Genomic DNA, 20,090 nt, shown 5'->3' with positions numbered 1-20,090 from the left:
AAGGAAGAGGTTTGGGATCTCCGGGTTGTCCACTCGGGAACATGATGACATGGCCCTGCACGGGGATTCTCAGGGCCACCCTAAGGCCCACTGAGCTAGTGGCAGCTGTGACCCCCAACCCTTCTCTCCTGTCCCCTGCAGCCTGGTCCAAGAAAACCCCGAGGTGGCTGTGGACTGCATGATGTACATGATCCAGCACATCAGCCCGGCGGAGCGGGCCCGGGCGGCTCACCTTCTGTCCACCGTGGACAGCTCCGCCTCTACCTGAGCCCCGCCCCTTGGCCACTCGCAGCACCCGGCAGGACAAAACCTGCGACCCGTCGACCACAGGCCCTCGCCAGGACCTTGGGTTTGCTTTTTAAAACAATGTTCCAGGCATTTCTGCAGGGTCACTGGCCCCAACACACTCCTGTCTCAATAAACCGGTCAGGAGTGCCCCCTTGCCAGCAGAAAGAGCCTCTTCTCCATCCTCGGGAACTGTTCATTTTGTCTCTTAAGACATTTTTGCTGCATCGCTGAATCGAGTGGAACCCAAGTGCCCGAGTTACCTTTTCCTTCCAGGGCCCGGATCCAGGTGTCCTTTTAGGCTCATTTTTATCACATCGCAGAATCTTTTATTTTTTTACTTTGAGACCAGCTCTTGACATAAGCATCCTCTGTGTTTCAGCAGAATAAAGAGGCCAAGGAAAGAAATACAGAAGCAAGACGAGGGAGAGAAACCTGTTTTTTGTAATGATGCTATTTGGAGACTGCCAAATCACCCAGGAAAGGGTACAAGTGATTTTTTTTTAAAGAGAATGAAATGGAACCTCGTTCCCCAGATGCCCCCCAGGGAGTCACTAGGGGTGTCCCGTTGGTGGGCTATGCTTAGCACTTGTCAGCAGGGACTCTGTTTTTGAGCGAGAAGAGCAAAATGAGCGGAACTGCCTGGCCCCGAGGTCCAGGGCCTTTGGAGGTCCCTTCTGCGTGGCTCATAGCCCTCTGAGGACAAGGACAAGCCCCTCCGCCACTGCAGGGTGGGTGCCCTTTCCATGTGCCCTCCGGCCCTGTCGGGACTGCGGGGGGTGGAGGAAAGCCCTCCCCAAACGCACAGCCCAGCCTGCTCACAGGCATCACCACTGTGATCGCCACTACCCCCTTGGGGGGGCCCTTTCAAGCCACTGTCACCTCTCACCTGTTGCCTTGAGGTCCATGGTGGGCTCTACCGCAAGGGGCGGAGCTGCTGGTCTCCAAGGACAGGGCCACGCCCATTTGCTCAGGGAGGCCTTTTTGACACGCCCACCAGCACCTGGCTCTGAAGGCTGCACAGCGTCAGGGCCTGCCATCGTCCTGGCCCTGCCATCCGTCCCCAGGTGCCGGCTGTGGTGGAGGGGGTTGCCCCCACCCCACTTCAGTGATGAGCAGTTTGTCTGAGGACACCCAGTGTTGTACCTGGCCAATTCGGAGGACAAGGTTGGCTGGGGGGAGCCCCCACATGCCAGGTGCTTGAGGCTGACTGAGTTTAAGAAAAAAATAGTCTGGTCATCAGCTAATGACACCCTGGCGTGGGGCAATGAGGGGTGGGAGACAGATGAATTACTCGTCCCATCCCCAGGCTAGGGAGGGGGGATCCATGCTGCCTTGGGAACTGAGTGTTTTCTATGTGGGGGACGCCTCCTTGGTTCTGGAGGGGAAACCCGTTGAATAATAGCTGCTACCCAGGACCTACCAGGCGGAGGAACCTACCAGGAGATGTGTGGAATAAATTATTTTTTAAAGGAAGTGCTTTGGCCTTGACTTACTATCTGGATGGGAAAAGGCAGGCCGCCTCCCTGAGCCGTTCCCCAGAGTTCACCGCCCTCCTGCAACAGCTGAGGTGTGCAGCATCGACTGACTTCTGCCGGGAACACCCTTCCTTCTGCCCTGGTCTTCGCCTGGCTGACTCCTACCCATCCCTCAAAACCCAACTCAAATGGGGCTTCCTCTGGGCAGCCTTCCCTGACCACCTTCCTGCTGCATTGCAGCCCCTGTGCTCCCCCTTTTGTGCGAAGTATGAAACGTATATTTGTAAGTCAAATGTTTACTGGGGACCCCAAGATCCTTTGGGCTGCTGAGTCGAGGGTGAGGTTGGGACAGCAGTTACTGGCAAAGAGGGGGCTCCCTTCTGGATGGGGAGCTAGAGGCCATCTCCAGTGACGTTCTCTGTCTGGTGACACCCTGCCCCACGTGGTTTGCCTCGGCCATTTCATGTGCAGGAAGCACAGGCCGAGAGCCTAGGAGTCAGTTTTTATTTTTTCCTTGTGGTAGAACACACGTAACAAAATTCACCATGGTGAAGTTCAGTGTCACGAAGCCCATTCATGGTTATATAGCCACCACCACCACCTGTCCCAGAACATTCTATTCACTCAGTTGGAAACTCCAGGCCCTTCAAACCCAAACCCCTCCTGAATCCCCCAGCCCCGACGGCCACCGTCTACTTTGTCTCTGAATCTGGCTCCTCTCGGAACCTCACGTGCAAAACCACACAGGATCTGTCCTTCAGTAACTGGCCTATTTCGCTTTGCATAGGGACCTCCAGGCACACCCGTGCTAGAGTGTGTGTCCGAATTTCCTCTTCAAGGCCGAGTAATATTCCACGTGTGGCTGGACCATGTGCTATTTGTCCATTTACTCACTGATGGACGTTTGAGCCACGATTGCCAGTAATGCTGTGCACGGAGGTGTACAAACACTCGTTCGAGTCTCTGTTTTCACATCTGTTGGCTTTCTGCCCGAAGGCAGAATGGCTGGGGCCTACAGTGATTCTGTCAAATTTTTCCGACAAGCCTTCACACTGCTTTTCCCACACCTGCACCCCTGCACGCTCCCACTGGCAGTGCAGCGGGTTCTAATCCCACCAGCTCTTCACCAACACTTACTTAATGGGCTTTTTTTTCTTTTTTTTAAATTTTTTTATTGATTATGCTGTTACAGTTGTTCTATTCCCCCTTTATTCCCCTCCACCCTACCCCTCATCCCCACCATTACCCCCCTTTAGTTTATGACCATGTGTCTCAAGTCCTTTAGATTCTATATTTCCCATGCTATTCTTGCCCCCCCCATCTATTTTCTATCTACTGTCTATGCTACTTATTTTCTGTACCTTCTCCCCCCTTCTCCTCCTCCCACTCCCCTGTTGCTAACCCTCCTTGAGATCTTCATTTCTATGTTTCCACTCCTGATCTAGCTGTCCTTTTAGTTTGCTTTCGTTTTAGGTGTGGTTGTTAATAACTGTGAGTTTGTTGTCCTTTCACTGTTCATGTTTCTTTAACTTCTTTTTCTTAGATAAGTCCCTTTAACATTTCATATAATAAGGGCTTGGTGATGATGAACTCCTTGAATTTGATCTTATCTGAGAAGCACTTTATCTGTCCTTCCATTCTAAATGAAAGTTTTTCTGGATAGAGCAATCTTGGATGTAGGTCTTTAGATTTCATGACTTGGAATACCTCTTTCCAGCCCCTTCTTGCCTGTAAGGTCTCTTTTGAGAAATCTGCTGACAGTCTGATGGGGACTCCTTTATAGGTGACTGTCCCCTTAGCTCTTGATGCTTCTAGGATTCTCTCCTTCATTTTAATTTTGGCTAATGTAATTATGATGTGCCTTGGTGTGTTCCTTCTTGGGTCCAACTTCTTTGGGACTCTCTGAGCTTTCTGGATTTCCTGGAAGTCTATTTCCTTTGCCAGATTGGGGAAATTCTCCTTTATTATTTGTTCAAATAAGTTTTCCACTGGTGGCTGTGCCTTTCCCCCTTCTGGTACCCCTATAATTCGGATGTTGGAGCGTTTAAAGATGTCCTGGAGGTTCCTAAGACTCTCCTCATTTTTTTGAATTCTTGCTTCTTTACTCTTTTCTGTTTGACCATTATTTGCTTTCTTCTGGTCCACTCCATTGATTTGAGTCGCAGTTTCCTTCTCATTGCTATTGGTGTCCTGTGCAATTCCATTCATTTCAATTAGTTTCGCCTTCATATATTTGTCTAATTTGTCGGTATAATCAACCAGTTCTGTGAGGATCCTGATCACCAGTGTTTTAAACTGTGCGTCTGTGAGTTTTGCTATTTCTTCATCGCTTAGATTTATATCTGGGGCTCTGAGATCCTCCTGCGCCATTCTTGGTCTGTTCGGGCCCTTTAAGTGTGAGAAAAGGCGCCTTGGATTCCCAGGTCGCTGGGTTGTGACGCTGTATGTGGGGGCGTGGCCAGAGAGGGAAATGGCGGCCCCCTCTGCTGTTTCTCACAGCTGGGTGAGGAGCAGCGCCTTAGGTGGTTCACCTGGGCCGGGCCACTCAGAGTCGCTGGGTTATTACGCTGTAGGTGGAGATGGGGTCAGAGCAGGGAAATGGCGGCGCCCTCCACTGCCGCTTGCCGTGGGGACCTGCCGGCCCGGTCCAACCGCCCACTCCCTCGCCTGTCCACCCGCGCACAAATGCGCGACCTCAGTCAACACGCAGCCCCGCTGCCCCGCTGTCTCTCCCGCGGTCGCTCGCCTGGTTGCTTTCTCGGTCGCTCACTAGGTCCGACCCTGCGCCTGGATTCCGTGCCTGAGTCCGTCTGACCGAATTTTCCTGTGCAACCCTGCTCCGCCAGCCGCTGGTTTCGCCCCTTACCGGTCAGGCTGAAGAATTTGTTGTTAACGGACTTCCGAAAAGTTCCAATTCTCCGTGTTCTGGCTGTGTTTTCTGTTGCTAATATTTAGTTTTCTCTAATCTTGGTTGTGTGAGAAGGCACGGCACATCCACCTATGCCTCCATCTTGGCGGAAGTCTGGGCTTTTTCTTTTTAGTATTGGGTTGGCCAAAAAGTTGGGATTTTTTTTTTCCATCCTATAAAAGACACATTTTTCATTTTCATCATTAACTTCATTAATTTGGATATTTTGAGTATGTTGACTATCTCCCACTACTGCTTCTAGTGGGTAGAGGCCAGAGGTGCTGCTAAACAGCTTCCAATGCATAAGACAGCCCCATAGCAAAGAGTTATTTGGCCGAAATGGCAATAGTACCAGGAATTTTTTTTTAAATTATAAAAAATTTTTTTATTGATTATGCTGTTACAGTTGTTCTATTCCCCCCTTCATTCCCCTCCACCCTACCCCCCATGCCCACCATTACCCCCCCCTTTAGTTTATGTCCATGTGTCTCAAGTTCTTCAGATTCTATATTTCCCATGCTATTCTTGCCCCCCCATCTATTTTCTATCTACTGTCTATGCTACTTATTTTCTGTACCTTCTCCTTCCTTTTCCTCCCACTCCCCTGTTGCTAACCCTCCTTGAGATCTTCATTTCTATGTTTCCACTCCTGATCTAGCTGTCCTTTTAGGTTGCTTTTGTTTTAGGTGTGGTTGTTAATAACTGTGAGTTTGCTGCCCTTTCACTGTTCATGTTTCTTTAACTTCTTTTTCTTAGATAAGTCCCTTTAACATTTCATATAATAAGGGCTTGGTGATGATGAACTCCTTGAATTTGATCTTATCTGAGAAGCACTTTATCTGTCCTTCCATTCTAAATGAAAGTTTTGCTGGATAGAGCAATCTTGGTTGTAGGTCTTTGGATTTCATGACTTGGAATACCTCTTTCCAGCCCCTTCTTGCCTGTAAGGTCTCTTTTGAGAAATCTGCTGACAGTCTGATGGGGACTCCTTTGTAGGTGACTGTCCCCTTAGCTCTTGCTGCTTCTAGGATTCTCTCCTTCATTTTAATTTTGGCTAATGTAATTATGATGTGCCTTGGTGTGTTCCTTCTTGGGTCCAACTTCTTTGGGACTCTCTGAGCTTCCTGGATTTCTTGGAAGTCTATTTCCTTTGCCAGATTGGGGAAATTCTCCTTTATTATTTGTTCAAATAAGTTTTCCACTGGTGGCTGTGCCTTTCCCCCTTCTGGTACCCCTATAATTCGGATGTTGGAGCGTTTAAAGATGTCCTGGAGGTTCCTAAGACTCTCCTCATTTCTTTGAATTCTTGCTTCTTGACTCTTTTCTGTTTGGCCATTATTTGCTTTCTTCTGGTCCACTCCATTGATTTGAGTCCCAGTTTCCTTCTCATTGCTATTGGTGTCCTGTGCAATTCCATTCATTTCAATTAGTTTCGCCTTCATATATTTGTCTAATTTGTGGCTATAATCAACCAGTTCTGTGAGGATCCTGATCACCAGTGTTTTAAACTTTGCGCCTGAGAGTTTTGCTATTTCTTCATTGCTTAGATTTATAGGCTCTGGGGCTTTGAGATCTTCTTGAGCCATTTTTGGTCTGTTCGTGCCCTTTAAGTGTGAGAAGCGGCTCCTTGAACTCCCGGGTCGCTGGGTTGTGACGCTGTATGTGGGGGCGTGGTCAGAGCGGGGAAATGGCGGCCCCCTCTGCTGTTTCGTGCCGCTAGGTGAGGAGCAGAGGCTTAGGTGGTTCACCTGGGCCGGGCCACTCACACTCGCTGGGTTATGATGCTATATGTGGAGGTGGGGTCAGAGCAGGGAAATGGCGGTGCCCTCCACTGCCGCTTGCCGCGGGGACCGGCTGGGTCCCGGTCCAATCACCCACTCCCTCGCTCGTCTATCCGCGCACCAATGTGCGACCACAGTCAACCCGCAGCCCTGCTCCCTCGCTGTTTCCCCGCTGTTGCTGGCTTGGTCACTCACTAGGTCCAACCCTGCGCCTGGATTCCGCATGCCTGAGTCCGTCTGACCGAGATTTCCTGTGCAACCCCGCTCCATCAGCTGCTGGTTTCGCCCCTTACCGGTCAGGCTGAAGAATTCGTTGTTAACAGACTTCCGAAAAGTTCAATTTTCCGTGTTCTGGCTGTGTTTTCTGTTGCTAATATTTAGTTGTCTCTAAACTTGGTTGTGTGAGAAGGCACGGCTTATCCACCTATGCCTCCATCTTAGTACCAGGAAATTTTGCAAACCACTTTTGACACGTTCGATCAATCACAGCACCTTCTGTATACACTGCACAAATCTTTTTTTGTGTTTCAGTTGCCTTTTTACTTTGCTGAAACAATAAGGCATAATACATTGAAAATGTCGCGTACCTTCTTCCATCTTCACTATTAAACGGCTGCACAAAAGTTCACCAACTTTGATAAGTTTTTTTAAACACATGCTGATAGACAGCTGTCATGATACAATCTAACAAAATGGTTTCAAATGAAGTTAAAGACAACTAAGGGCTATGAGAACTGTCACAGGGGGAAAAAATGCAACAGACTTTTTGGCCAACCCAGTAGTAACCATCCTAATGGATGGAGTGTAATTTTAACTCAAGTCACTGAATCTTTTTACTTGCATCCCTTAAACATCATGGATGAGACGTACAGACCCCATGAGAAAGCCTTTCATTCCCCAATTCTGTCTCCACGTCCCTCACCCACCCAGCTCGTCCTGCCCAGCAGGGCGCCTGCCTGCCTCTTTCCCTCCCTTCTTCCTTCCTTCCTTCCGCTCAGGGAGTTCTCCACGGTCCAGTCCCCAGTTTTGGTGTTCATGCTGCCACCTCCAGCCTCAGGTGGTGACACCTGGGCGGGAGGCCCGGCATTCAGGTTTGCTCGGAGGTGGCAATGTCTGGCCCCAAAACTTCATGTCCTACTTCTGACCCTATCTTTTATCTCCCTCCCTAAACCTCCGTGAATGAGCCGCCATTACCCTAGGCAGCCGCGGAAGGAGACTGCAGACCTGCAGACCTGCCCTCCGAGGCGTGGCTCTGCCGGAACCCAGCCAGCAGCTGGTCCGTCCATGGCCCGAGACTCGGGGACTCGGGAAGCAGCCTGGCTGGAATCCCACCTCTCCCCTTCCCTCAGCACAGGTAAGCTGCTCAGCCACTCTGAGCCTCAGTTTCCTCTTCTGTAAAAAGGGCGTGTCTGTTTCCTGTGGCTGCCGCCACAATCACCACAAATTCAGTGGCTTAAAAACAACAGGTTTGTTTTCCTACAGTCCCGGAAGGTCAGAAGTGTGAGGCGGGGCTTGCTGAGCCCAAGTCTGGTGCTGGTGGGCTGCAGTCTGGGTGGGGGCCCTGGGAGAGGATTCTTTATTTTTTGTTTCCTTTTTTTGGCTTCTAGAGGCCCCATTGTCACCTTCACAGCTGACAGGGACCCTCCGGCCTCCCTCTTTTACTTATAAGGACCCCGTGGTTGCACCGGGCTCACCTGGGAAATCCAGAACACTCTGTCTGAAGGGTGGCTGATTAGCAAACTTAATTCCAGCTGCTGCCTAAATCCCATTTCATGTAACGTGGTCACGGGTTCTGGGGAGTAGGATGTGGCCACTACTGGGGCGGGGGGGTGTCCCTCTGCCCAACGCAGGGCTCGAGAACAGCCTTGCCCCATGGGGAGGAGGAAGAGGAGGGACAGATGGTGAGCGTGTGGCGGTGCGTGTAGCGGTGCATGTAACACGGGGTGAGTCCCCACATGCATTAGAATGTGGACGGTTTCTCATGGGGCCGGGGGAGAGAAGCCGCACGAGTGCCCTCTCTGAGCCTCAGTGTTGTTGTGTGGGAGGCGGGGCCACCCCGCCACCTGGGGGCGCTGCTGTGCTGTTTGGGGGAGGTGCCCCAGCAGTGGCGTTTGTGTTCATCCCGTTTGCTGCCCCCTCCAGAGAGAACCTTTGAGAAGCCTTGTTCCTCCCGTCAGTCGACGGGGTCCCTGCTTGTGACTCTGTGACCCTGGTGTGGTTGCCTTGACCGTGCACACCTGGCCCTGCCGGCTGGGTGAGGAATGGGTGTGAGACCCATGGGGGCTGCTGGCCCTCTTCACCTGGTGACCCCCCCCCACTTTAGCGCCCCGGGAGGGTCCCCACCCCATCACTACAAAGTCCCTGGGGTGATGTTCACTGGTTGTGGCCCATGTGGCCGGGGGGAGGTCACTTGCCCTCTGACTCCAGCCAGTCACTGGGGGGCAGCTGGAGGCCGTGATGCCTTCTTTGGCTGGGCCTGAACCACAGGGCCACCTGGAGCCAAGAAGAGGGGTGCAGGGAGAGAAAGGCAGCCCAGGGTGGCCGTGCGGGCTTCTCTCCCTGGCTCCCGCTGGGTCTCCAGCCCTGCAGCACTTCCTAATGCCTCCGCAGCCCCTTCTTACTTGCCAAGTGTCACATGGGGGGAGCCCACAAGCCATGCTTCAGAGTTAAGACTCCTGACTACACCCTTCTGCTGTTATCTTGGGTGGCAAGTCACCTGCTTAATGCCTCAGTTTCTTCATCTGCAAACGGGAGTAATAACCGATGACACACCCATTAGGGTCGTCTCGAGGACGGAGGCCTGGGGCGCAACAGCTCACACCCATGTACCGCGCAGCCATGGTCTGCAGTCTGGCACCGTGAACTCAGTGCGGCCTCTTCCTGTGACCGGGAGTCCCACCCAGCCTCTCTGGGCCTCCCCTTTCCGAACCGAGAACCGGAGTCACGTCCCCGCCTGAGAGCGTGCCTGTCTGGAGCCTGGCACTGAGGGACAGTGAGCGGCAGCTGTGCTCATTTCTTTGATAATGACAAACTCCTCCTAGTTTCTGGTGTCGAAAGACCTAGACTCAGCGTGGCTGTGGTGTCGGCCCTCTGGGCCTCGGTTTCCTCACCTGTAAAAGGGGTCTGACCTGTGAAGGGTGTGTTGTCCTCCCCCCCATACCTTCCTCAGAGCCACAGAGCTGCCGTTCAGCCTTTATTGACAGAAGACAGTTACCAACACTACGCTTACAGTCTCGCCGCCACCGAACACGGGGTCTTAGCGAACCACCCAAACACCTTAACTTCCGGGGGCATCAGGTCACACAGAGCAGCTGGGCTGCGTCTAAAGACAGTGAGCTCGGTGGGAAGTTCCAGAACGCAGAAGAACTTAAAGGTGGTTCTTCAACATGGGCTGGACACCAAGTCTCCCAGGTGGCTGGCAGACCTGCTGGTCAGTCGGAAAGTTCTGGCTCTGGGGTTGGGGAAACTCTCGTGCACAGGAGCCCTCAGCTGAATCAAATCAGTCGTTGGGCAGGGGAACTGCGCTATGAGCCACTGCTGAGTTTCTCAGTCTCAACCGAGCTGGGAGGTCCTCAAGGACTTTCTCTTTTCTCCAGGCTACTCACCTGGCTCCCCTCTAACCCACCTGTCTGCAGAACCTACCACTTGGAAAGTCAGTAATTGGCAACAAGAGAAAAAAACATTAAAACAGTCACAGGACAATGAAAAAGGCCAGAAGTGCCAATACCCCCTCTGGGGTGCAGTTTTGCCAGCCCCCGCTCACGGCGTGGGTCCAGCTTTACGTGGTTCAGTTTGCTTTCTTTCCAGAGGGGCATCTTAAATTCCAGTGTGAATAGCCCTCCACCATCCCCCACTCCTGTCTGACTGGCCCTTAGAAAGCCCATGGGGACCCAGAACTCTGGCACCTCCCCTCTTGGGTCCACGAGGGGAGCACTGAATCATGGCTGAGCAGCTAGAAAACTATCCGGTCCCTAATTTTAAAAAACAGGATGTTTCATGGTATCAAAAGTGCTTGTTTGTCCTAAACAGCAGCCCAAGGCTGCAAAGCAATTAAGAGCCAGCTGGGCATCTGATTCGTGGATGGTTTAGGCATTAGGGTTGCCGGGCTGCAGAGGCAGGCCAGCGAGTCTCGTTCCAGGGCCTACGGGCTGGATTCGAAGAGGTGGTTTGATTGGGCTCCAATAAATATAAATAAATGTACGCAGGGCCATGTGGCCCGGGGATCTGCTCTATGCGCTCCTAATAGACTACCGCAGAAGCGGGCCTGGTGGCCGGCGGGGCAGGAGCCCGTTTTGGAAAGTTCATTCAGCCTGTTCCAGTCCAAGAGAAGTTAGTCGCCAGCTCCTCTCTGGGCCTCAGGGCCCGTCCCTTTGAGGCTGAGGCAGGTGTTTCATCCAAGAAGAATAAATTAAAGGGTTTCCCTTCACACTTCCCAGGTGTTCCCCGGCTGCACCAAGGCGTCCCACAGTGGGCTGCAGGTCGTGGGGGGGGAGTCCAGCAGGGAAGCGGGATGGAGGCCTCACATCCCAGGTCTCGGGGGAGGTCAGGATGCTTGTCCACTGTCCCCTGTCCGTCTGACCTGCGTGGAGGCCGTCGTCTCAAAGCAGGGCTATGGGCTTGTTCCCTGGGGCCCCCAGGTACTGAGAGGAGGAGGTGGCGGCTGCCGCGGCCACACTGTCCGGGGTTGGGTACGCGGTGTACAGACCCGTCACCTGCAAGTCTGGGAAGGACTGGCCACTGCTGCCGGACACGGCGGCCAGGCCCGAGGCCCCCAGCTCACAGCCCAAGGGCGAGTCTCCGAAGGCTCCCAGCGTGTCCAGGCTGAAGCCCTCGTCCTTCATCTCCTCCCAGAGGTTTCCTTTCAAAGACAAAAGCGCTTAGGTGAGCCGGCTCCATGTCACAGAGACCCAAGTTTGAATCCCCCCTCTGGGTTTTAAAGTCGCATGTTGCAGGAAGGGCAAGGCCTGGAGGGAGGTGGGCATGGGAGGGGGGTGCAAATGGGGACCTCTATGATAGTGTCGGCAATAAAAATAAAGTTAAAAAATAAAGTTAGGAAAGATAAGTTGCATGTTGCAAGAGAACAGCTTAGAGAAGGCAGAGGTCCAGCCCCAGCCCTCACCTTCCCACTGCGTGTCCTTGGGGACGTCACTTCTGTCCCAGAGCCTTGGGCTCCCCAGAACGAAGTAGAGGTGACCTGAGAACCCACCCCAACACTTCCACCAGGGTGCAGGTGGCAAACACAGGCCCGCGGGCTGAACCCGGCCCTCCACTTTATTTTATATGGTCTGGAAAATTGTTTCTACTCGGTGGCAGCGCTGAGCTCTTGTTTAACTGTTAAGGAGTTACATTTACACAGTCCTAAAATTACATTCAGCTCTTTGAAGGCAACCTTGAGGCCGATGTGGCCCTCGGTGAAAATGAGTTTGGCACCCCTGCTCTAGGGGATGTGTGGAAAACACGGAGCCCTCACTAAGTGTCACCACCATGGTCAAAGCCAGGGGACAATTTTCCTCTCTTCATAGTAGTTGAACAGCACAGTTACCCAGGGAGAGGTCCAAATATACCCATTTCACAGCTCTGACTGACTGACTACCCCACTGACTTGTCCATTTTCCTCGCTAGACATCCCTGGAGGGCAGAGGCTATGGGCTGGCACTTAGTAGGTACACCTGTCTCAGTGCGTGGATGAATCACGAGCCTTCGCTGAAACCTGAACTTCCCTTGTTCATTCACTCATTTGTTCCCCTGTATCGAGGATGACCACATGTCCGGCACAGCAGGTCATTGTGACCTGGCGCGAGGCTGGCACATGCAAGCTGAAGCAGTTACATTTGGGGTCAGTTGGACCCAGCTGAAGTCCTGGCTCAGCCACTTACTAGCCAGGTGACCTTGGGCCTTCACTTTGCCTCAGTGTCCTCCCTGGTGGATGGGGATGTGACATGGCAGTGGACCCACAGGACTTGTAGGATGAGGGGGGACGCTGCCTGTGAAATGCTTGGCAAGATGCCTGGTATACAGTAAGTGCTCATTAAATGCTCGGTGTAGTCTGCTATTCCTAGGTGGCTGGGAAGTGTTTGTTGAAGGAATGAGCTGGGGGGAGGTAAATGCAGACAGCCCTCTCTGTCTTTCTGCCGCCCCCACCTCTTCCCCTCCCCCACCTCTTCCCCTCCCCCTTCTGCTCCCACCACCCATTCCTCCAGCCTCACCCTGCAGAGCAAAGTCCATGATGCTGGGGTCCAAGGCATCCACCTCAGTGTTCATGTCGGTGCTGATGTTGATGAAGTCCATAGGCGCCCTTCCCATGGCTGGGTGCGGGAGGGGACTGGGGCTCAGGTCTGGCAGGGCATGGAGGGGTGGGGTCTGGGCCGGGGCAGGAGAGTCTGGGGCCAGCTGTGCCTGGGGCTGGACCTGGTGGTGCAGGGGGACTGACTGCAGGGACAGGGTCATCAGTGGCTGGGGCGGGAGCTGGGAGACGGCCAGGCAGCCATGGGCCATGGCCACCGTGGTAGCGTGGGTTGGCACAGGGGCCCTGGGCTCCCCCCGTTTGCCGGGGCGTCGGCAGCTTTCAGGCCGGTCTGAGATCAGCTTGTCCAGCTCCTCTGCAGGCAAGTGGGAGAGGTCACTGAGAGGCCACAGGACAGTTTCAGGGCTCTAGCCCACGCCCGGGTTCAAGGCCCAGCCTTATCACCTGGGTGGCTTTAGCAAAGCCTCTGGCTTCTGTGAACCTCTTTATCTAAGAGACGGCATCACAGACTGCACAGGGTTACTATGGAAATGCAGTGAAACCACAAACTGTAGGAACTCTGAGGAATGAGAGGAGCCTTGGGTAATGATGTTGGCTCCTCTCATGAGGAGAGTGCCCCAGCGGACGGTCCTGTAACTCCGGGACTGCCCTTGAACCTCAGAACAGCCCTGCAAGAGGGAGGTGAGGCAGGGATTGTGGGACAACATGAACACGCACGGGGCCTGGCCAGTCCCTGCTGCTGCGTAGACAGTGGGAAGTGTGGCTCTGGGTTCAACTGGGCCCTCCTCCCTGCTACTGAGTACAAACGAGACTGAAATTGCTCTCCAGTTACTTCCGGTTGTTGGCTTGTACCTCACTGACTATATACACATTTTGAGACCAGACCACAAGGGTCCCAAGACCTACTTGGGTTGCACCCATTTTAGGAACGAGAATGCTTAGAATCTAGAAGTTGAAGTGGCCTGCCCAAGGACGTCACACTACACTTGGGTGAGAGGTGGCTCTGGGCCTCAAGCCCGACCCCAGAGCTCTCTGTGGGCCGGGAGTCGCGGGATGCTGCTGATCTGCCGTGAGCTGTAATCTGCCGCTTCGCCCTGGAAAGGCCGAACAGCGCGCCTTCCTGCGCACTGTCCGCGCAGGCGCCGGTTTCCCCCCACATGGGCCGATCGTACTTTGTAAAGCTGTGCCAACGTGTTAGAAGGTGAGAACGCAGCCTTCCCCCATGGTTGTTTAACTCAGCATTTCTGAGTGAGAGGCCAGGGGTTGCTCAGTGAGACTCAACAGCCCTTCGTGTGTCTGGCCAGGCACCTCCACTGACCAGTCACTGGAGCGCCGTGGGGGGGCGGCAGGTGTCATGCACGGGCAGAGGGAGGGGCATCCGCCAGGCGCCCATGTGCCCGCTGCAGTAGTGGGGACTCGTTACTGGGGGGGAGGGGGCCTCACCAGGGTTGGCCATGCTCCGGCGGATGGCCGCCAGGTCCTTCCTCTTCCACTTGTGCATCTCCTCCTCCATCTTGTCGATGCGCGCCAGGTTCAGGGCCCACAGGCAGCCCTTGCGCGAGGACCCGCTCATCTTGTTCTCCACCTTCTCAAAGCACTTGTTCAGGGACAGGTTGTGCCGCACCGAGTTCTTCCAGCCGTCAGGTGCTGTCTGTGGGGAGAAAGAGGCAGGCGGCAGAGCCCTCCAGAAACTTCTCTGTAAGCCCCTCCTTCCCCTCCAGGGGGCATGGCCAACTCGGGCCTAGAGGGGCAGTGCGTGGTGGGGGGGGTGGTGGCAGGGTTAAATGACATTGTCTAACACTCAACCTTGAGTTGGGAAGACAAGAGAGAGTGGTCTGGACTGTGGCAAAGTGGAGGGCCACTAGTCTGATTCAAGGGGCAACTGCAGTTCAACTCCAGCCTTTGTTACCACATGAGAACAAGGCCTACAGCTGCTGGGTTTCCCACTCTTTCTCTCCCACGCAGGAAGCGAGCGAGCGGGATGATGCTAATACATGAATAACTGGCCAAGTGTATGAAATGCCAATTATTTTTAAATGCTCTTACTTTATTGTTAGGTAACTAGATACTGTAATGGACCTCACGCCCTACCCTATTCTCTCTCTGCTCTCCCCCCTCCCCCCCTGCCTCCCCCACTCCCATATACCACTATGCTACAATATTGCTGCTAAGGACACTCTCCAGGTTAGGGACCCCAAGCTTATTTCCCTCTGACTTCTTGTTCCCTTGATTGCGTGATGCCAACAAGGGTAACATTACTGATGGCCAATCACGTGCCAGGTGCTGCAGGCCCTTCACAGGCAGAATCCTTACTAACCTGGCCGGCTGGGCATTGTTCTGCCCCCGATTCCAGATGAAGAAACTGAGGCTCTCACCAGGTCCGTTTTGCATCATCGTTATATTTTACTGAGTCTGTGCTGAACAACTAGGCGGACCCCTCTACCCTCTGCCCCTGGGATGCCTAGTGAGCTCCTCTTCATCCATCAGAGCCCAGCTCAAATTCCCCCTTCTCTCCCTGGATCGTTGGGCCCATGTCTGTGTGAGGGCGCATGTGCAAGTGTCCTTCCTGCCAGGTCTACGGAGGTAGCCAGGGCCTAAAAGGGCGGCTCAGTTTGTCCTGGGGGCGCTGCTGGGTCTGACAGGGTTAGGCAGAGGTCAGAGCAGCCCTAGCACCCCTACCTGGGCTGGGCTCCTCACCTTGAAGTAGGGGAAGTGCTCCTTCATGAAGCTGTAGATCTCGCTCACAGGCAGGCTGCCAGTCTTGCTGTTCTTGAGGGCCATGGCAATCAGACAGCTGGAGGCAAAGGGTGGGCAGGCCCGGCATGAGGGAGGTGTCTCAGGCTGACAGCCCAAGGTGCCTCTGCCAGGGAGCCTGCCCTACTTGCTGCCTCCCGCCCTTGGTACCTGCCCCTACACTCATGCAGCATTGACCATAAATACCTCTTCATGGCCTTGCATCTTCCTTGGTCCCTGCTCCTTTCCTTGACCCTGAGCTCAGCCATTGGTATCAGTTTGAGAAACCTCATCTTTTCCTCTCTTTTCCCCTCCCCCTTAGTAAATGTCTATGGGCCTTTAGACTTTAACTATGCTGTTTACCGCCCCCCTCCCCAAATCTTGTGAGACACACAGTGCTATTTATTTTGCTGACTTTAGACATCAGAGGGAACTGAAGCTCAGAGAGGCCAAGCCACTTCCCCAAGGCCACACAGCTTGTGAGGGACAGAGTGTAGTCCTGGGCTCAGTTCTGGGGTAGATTCTCCTCTCTGGGGAACTGACCGCTCACGTTATGGTCTCTCCCGAGAGCATATCCCACCTGGGGGTTCCCCAGTCCCCCAAACCTCCCCCTTGGAAGTCTGGGCCACCACATCTCGCTGTCTGAGGTGCCCTGAAGGCATCCTTCACCCCTCTCCTCCTCAAACCCCCTTGGCCCGGCCCACCCTGGACCTCACCTGTATGAGTAGATGGGCTTGGGGTAGTGTTTGGGGTGCAGTTCTTGAGATGAGTGCACAGCCATGCGGGGCTGGGGGTAGGGAGGTCGTGCCCCAAACGGGGAGCCATACAGGCCCACAGGAGGGCACTTCCCGCAGGCAGGGGCAGGGCACAGGTAGCAGAGAGAGAGAAGGTGAGAGAGAGCACAAATCACTCACAGTAACCCCGCCCCCACCCCAGTCTAGAGAAGCAAGATGAGATGGGGGGTTACAACCCCTGGAGACAACCTTGTCTCCACGTTGGCAGGGCTTTTTGGGAGAATGAAGGGCCCCAGAACATGGACTCAGTGGAGAACGTTACCCCCATGTCCCGGCTGAGTAAACTGAAGCTCAGAGAGGTCCCTAGCTGGTCAAAGTCAGGGGTGTCTGCCTCTGAGTCCGGAGCCCCTCCGAGCCCCTGGTACCTGCTGGGCGCCTGGGGGGAGTGGGAACCGTCCTTGAGGAGCTGGAGAGTACATTTGCGGTGGGTCACGCAGGCTGGAGGAGGGCTGACCCCCCACAGGGAACTGGCTCATCTGTGGGGCAGGGAGGAGACAAAGGGTCAGGGGGACAGAAGAGACAGCAGACCTGCAGGACACCCCCGGCCTCTCCCCAGCCCACGCAGCAGCACTTACGCCGGCTCTGTGGCTGGCCAGGGGGCCCAGGCCCAGCATGCCTGGGGGAGCCATGCCAGCCGGGCCATGGAGTAGGGGGCCCGGGGCGGCTCCCACATGGAGGTCAGCCACCCCAGCCAAGGAACCTGCAAAAGGAAAGCAGAGAGATGGGGCTGAGCTGGAGGAATGGCGGCCGCAGGCACCTCCAGAGAACAGAGCTGTGCCACACCATTGGGGCCAGACACATAGGAGGTGCTCAGCAAGTCACTTCCCTCAGGTGTAATTATTTAGAGTGAGTTCCTACTGGCTGTATAACTGTGGATCAGCCTCGGTTTCCCCATCTGTACAATGGGGCTACTGACATTACCTACCTTATTGCTGTGACAGTTAAATGAGATGATGTCTGTGAAGTGCTTAGCACACTGTTGAGTGTGCGATACTGTCTCAGTAAATGTGAGCCGCGAGTAATAACCACGGTAATGATGATGTATTGAATACCTTGGCTTCTGTCTTTCATGAAGCTAAAACATCAATTCATTGTTCATCTTTCCTCCAACAAAGCGTGCCTCGGTTCCCCAGTGCCTCTAGGGTCAGGGCCAGCTGCTTTTGTGCCTCCTTGCCCCTTTGCCAAGCCCTGCTCCTCTGCCGAGGGTTAGCTCAGGAATAGCAGGTGTACAGCCCCCTGGCATCCCGTGCTGGGCCTGTGACAGACGTTGCTAATCTATCACAGATCTGCCCTGTGCCAGACTGATTTTAGGTAGCCACCTGCAGTCAAACGAAGCTGACCTGCAAGATGATCCCGCCCTGGGCCACCTCCAGGAAGCCTTCAGGGATCCTCAGCTCTCCCCTGAGTTCTGGCTGCCACCTAGGCTCATCCTTTGTGTCTTGGTCTGTCTGCCTTGTCCTTCTCTCTCTGACCAGACGCCCTCAGCTCCATTACGTGACTCAGTGCTCCAAATGCAAGTGATGGGCACACAGGAAGTACGTGGCAACACAGTGAAGGAAGGGGCTGCCTTATGTCACACTTACCTCTGATTGGACAGCTACTGTGTGTAAGACACTTTCTGCACTGAATGCTCACAACACCCCATGAGGACAGTCCTGTTAGCCTTTCATCACAGATGAGGGACCAGGTCTGAGGGAACAGGCCCTGGGTCACACAACTGTCCCCTCAGGCATTCTGGATCACAGGTGGACAAACTACGGCCGGCAGGCCACATCTGGCCCACAGCGTGTTCTTGTAAATACAGTTTTATTGGCATACAACCACACCCATTTATTTACATATTGTCAATGGCTGGTTTTGCACTGCCATGGCTGAATGACCTATACAATCTAAAATATTCACTACCTGGTTCTTTTTGGAAAAAGTGTGCTGACCTGTGCTACAGATGTTTTGGCCAAGAACAATTTGTTCAATGGCAGAAATACCATAGGTGCCCATTTTTTTCAAATATTAATACTTTCAATGTAGTGAGACAGGTGCTTTTGTTGATGGTTTTTGCTGAGCACTTTGTAGGCATTTAACCCCCTTGCCGTGGTTGCAGCCGTTCACTGGGAGCGCCTCCGGGGTCAGGCCCCCTGTGCCCGGCGCTCTCCTAGTCTTCTCTTCATCTCTAGACCAAGGGGTCAGTGAACTTCTATGAGGGGTCAGATCGAAAATATGTTAGATTTTGCTGGCCATATGTTTTTGTTTTACAACCTTCGAAAAATGTAAATGGCATTCTTAACATACAGGCTGTAGAAAAGCAGGCTGCAGGCCGAGCTTGGCCCGGGGGCCACGCATGCAGACTGCTGGGAGGGGCGGGTCTGCCTATTTCACACTGAAGCTGCAGCTCGCGAGGGGCCTGGCATGTGGTGGAGAGAAAAAGGACGAAGCGCACGTCTCTGGGGAAGACAGAGTTAGGCACAATCAATAGCTATAAAGACAGGCCCAGAGGGAGAGTGACCTGCCGCTGGGTGACATTTCTAGGTATCACCCCTCCCCTGTACCACCCTCATGCTGTCCCACCTTGCCCCTGAGCCTACCTGGGTGTGGGTGGGGCGCACTAGGGCCGCCCAGGTCCGTGCGGCCACTTGCCATCTGCTGTAGCCGAGGCACGTCCACAGCCGTGAGCCAGGACAGTGACTGCAGGTCCCCAGGAAGGTCTTCATCGCTGGTGGTGGCCAGGAGCCTGCAGGGGGGCAGGAGCTCGGGAGGGGTGGGGAGCTCAGGCTAGTTCCCGGGGTCTCCCCAACCTCTGAAGCCTCCCCCTTAGCCCCTCACCCCCCTAATCCTCATGTCCTGGCCCCAGGACCCTCCCTTTGGCAGCCAGGTCACACATCCTCAAATCACTCCTTCATTCACTCTCTAAACACACACTCCTTAGTCCTTATCCCACAGTAACAGACACAGGTGTCTGCTGAATACGTATGATGTACCGAGCACCATATCAGAGGTATTAACACATTTAACGTTCCCAGTCAATCCATTAGGTCAGTATTAATATTATTCCCATTTTACAAGTGGGAAAACTGAGGCACTGGGCTCAGTGCCCAAGACGCACAGTCCCATTCAATTCCCTGAGCAACCCCAAGAGAAGAATATGCTCATATCCCCCTTTTACAGATGGAGAAACCGAGGCTCAGATACTGAGTCACTTGCCCAAGACCACCACATGGATCAGGAAGTGGTGGGGCTGGAACCCAGGCCACGTGGCCTGAAGCCCAGGCTCTTCCCCATGACCCCAGGCAGCCCCCGAAGGCTCCATTTAGGACCCTCCCCTGGAGTGCTTACCAGATTCATGAGCAAAAACATCTCTTTCCATGGAAGGAAAAAGGCTGTCCCCTGAGGGTGCCAGAGAGGTACCCCAATTGTGAGAGAACTGGGCCCCCCACCAGCATCTTGTCCAGGTTATAATGGGGCTGCCAGCTGGCCCGGCGCCCACACCATTCCCCACCACGCCTGCCCCCTGCCACCCAGGGGCCATCTGCCTGCTGCTCTGAGGACCCCATGCTCCAGATTCTAAGCCCCAGTTTCACAGACAGGTGCCTTGGGGCCCCACTGAGCTGGGGGAAGAGAGAGAGAGAAGAAAGGAAGCCCCTGGTCTCTCATGTGTGTGTTCCCCAGGACCCACAGTGGGGCATTGGCCTCACCCTCCCGCCATGGCCGGGCTGCCAGAGCCTGGTGGGCTCCCTCCTCTCTCTCCCTTCCCCCGCCCTTCTTCCCATCTCTCCTGCTCTCTTTTTCCTTGTTTTAGGGTCACAATTAGCGTTGCCATGGCCACTGCTGCTCACTTGTCGTGGGGCCTGGGCCCTCAGCCCGGCATCAGGT

General features: G+C 54.1%; 2 protein-coding genes across 7 annotated transcripts in view; one reads left to right on the top strand and one right to left on the bottom strand.

Annotated features, from left to right (window-relative positions):
* The window catches only part of ACACB (acetyl-CoA carboxylase beta), a 98,095-nt gene extending 96,334 nt beyond the window's left edge, over positions 1-1,761 (top strand). For all 6 annotated transcript variants that reach the window (XM_053669640.1, XM_053669639.1, XM_037156153.2 and 3 more), the window contains one exon: positions 142-1,761. In XM_053669640.1, the coding sequence (XP_053525615.1) occupies positions 142-268 (127 nt within the window). In that variant the 3' untranslated portion in view covers positions 269-1,761. The remainder of the gene's footprint in view (positions 1-141) is intronic.
* Positions 1,762-10,407: 8,646 nt separating this feature from the next.
* Positions 10,408-19,923, bottom strand: FOXN4 (forkhead box N4). Its single transcript, XM_053669846.1, has 9 exons — positions 19,913-19,923; positions 18,806-18,951; positions 16,799-16,923; positions 16,589-16,699; positions 16,146-16,273; positions 15,394-15,490; positions 14,140-14,347; positions 12,659-13,051; positions 10,408-11,310 (listed from the first exon to the last, which is right to left on the bottom strand). The coding sequence occupies exons 1-9, from the start codon at positions 19,921-19,923 to the stop codon at positions 11,051-11,053; spliced, it is 1,479 nt and encodes a 492-aa protein (XP_053525821.1). The 3' UTR covers positions 10,408-11,050.
* Between the last annotated feature and the right edge of the window lie 167 nt (positions 19,924-20,090).

Source organism: Artibeus jamaicensis, unplaced genomic scaffold (assembly GCF_021234435.1).
Source record: "Artibeus jamaicensis isolate MK-2021 breed Jamaican fruit bat unplaced genomic scaffold, CSHL_Jam_final contig_525, whole genome shotgun sequence".
Classification (NCBI taxonomy): domain Eukaryota; kingdom Metazoa; phylum Chordata; class Mammalia; order Chiroptera; family Phyllostomidae; genus Artibeus; species Artibeus jamaicensis.
The sequence above is the reverse complement of the archived record's forward strand: the minus strand, read 5'-3'. Positions and strand labels throughout refer to the sequence as shown.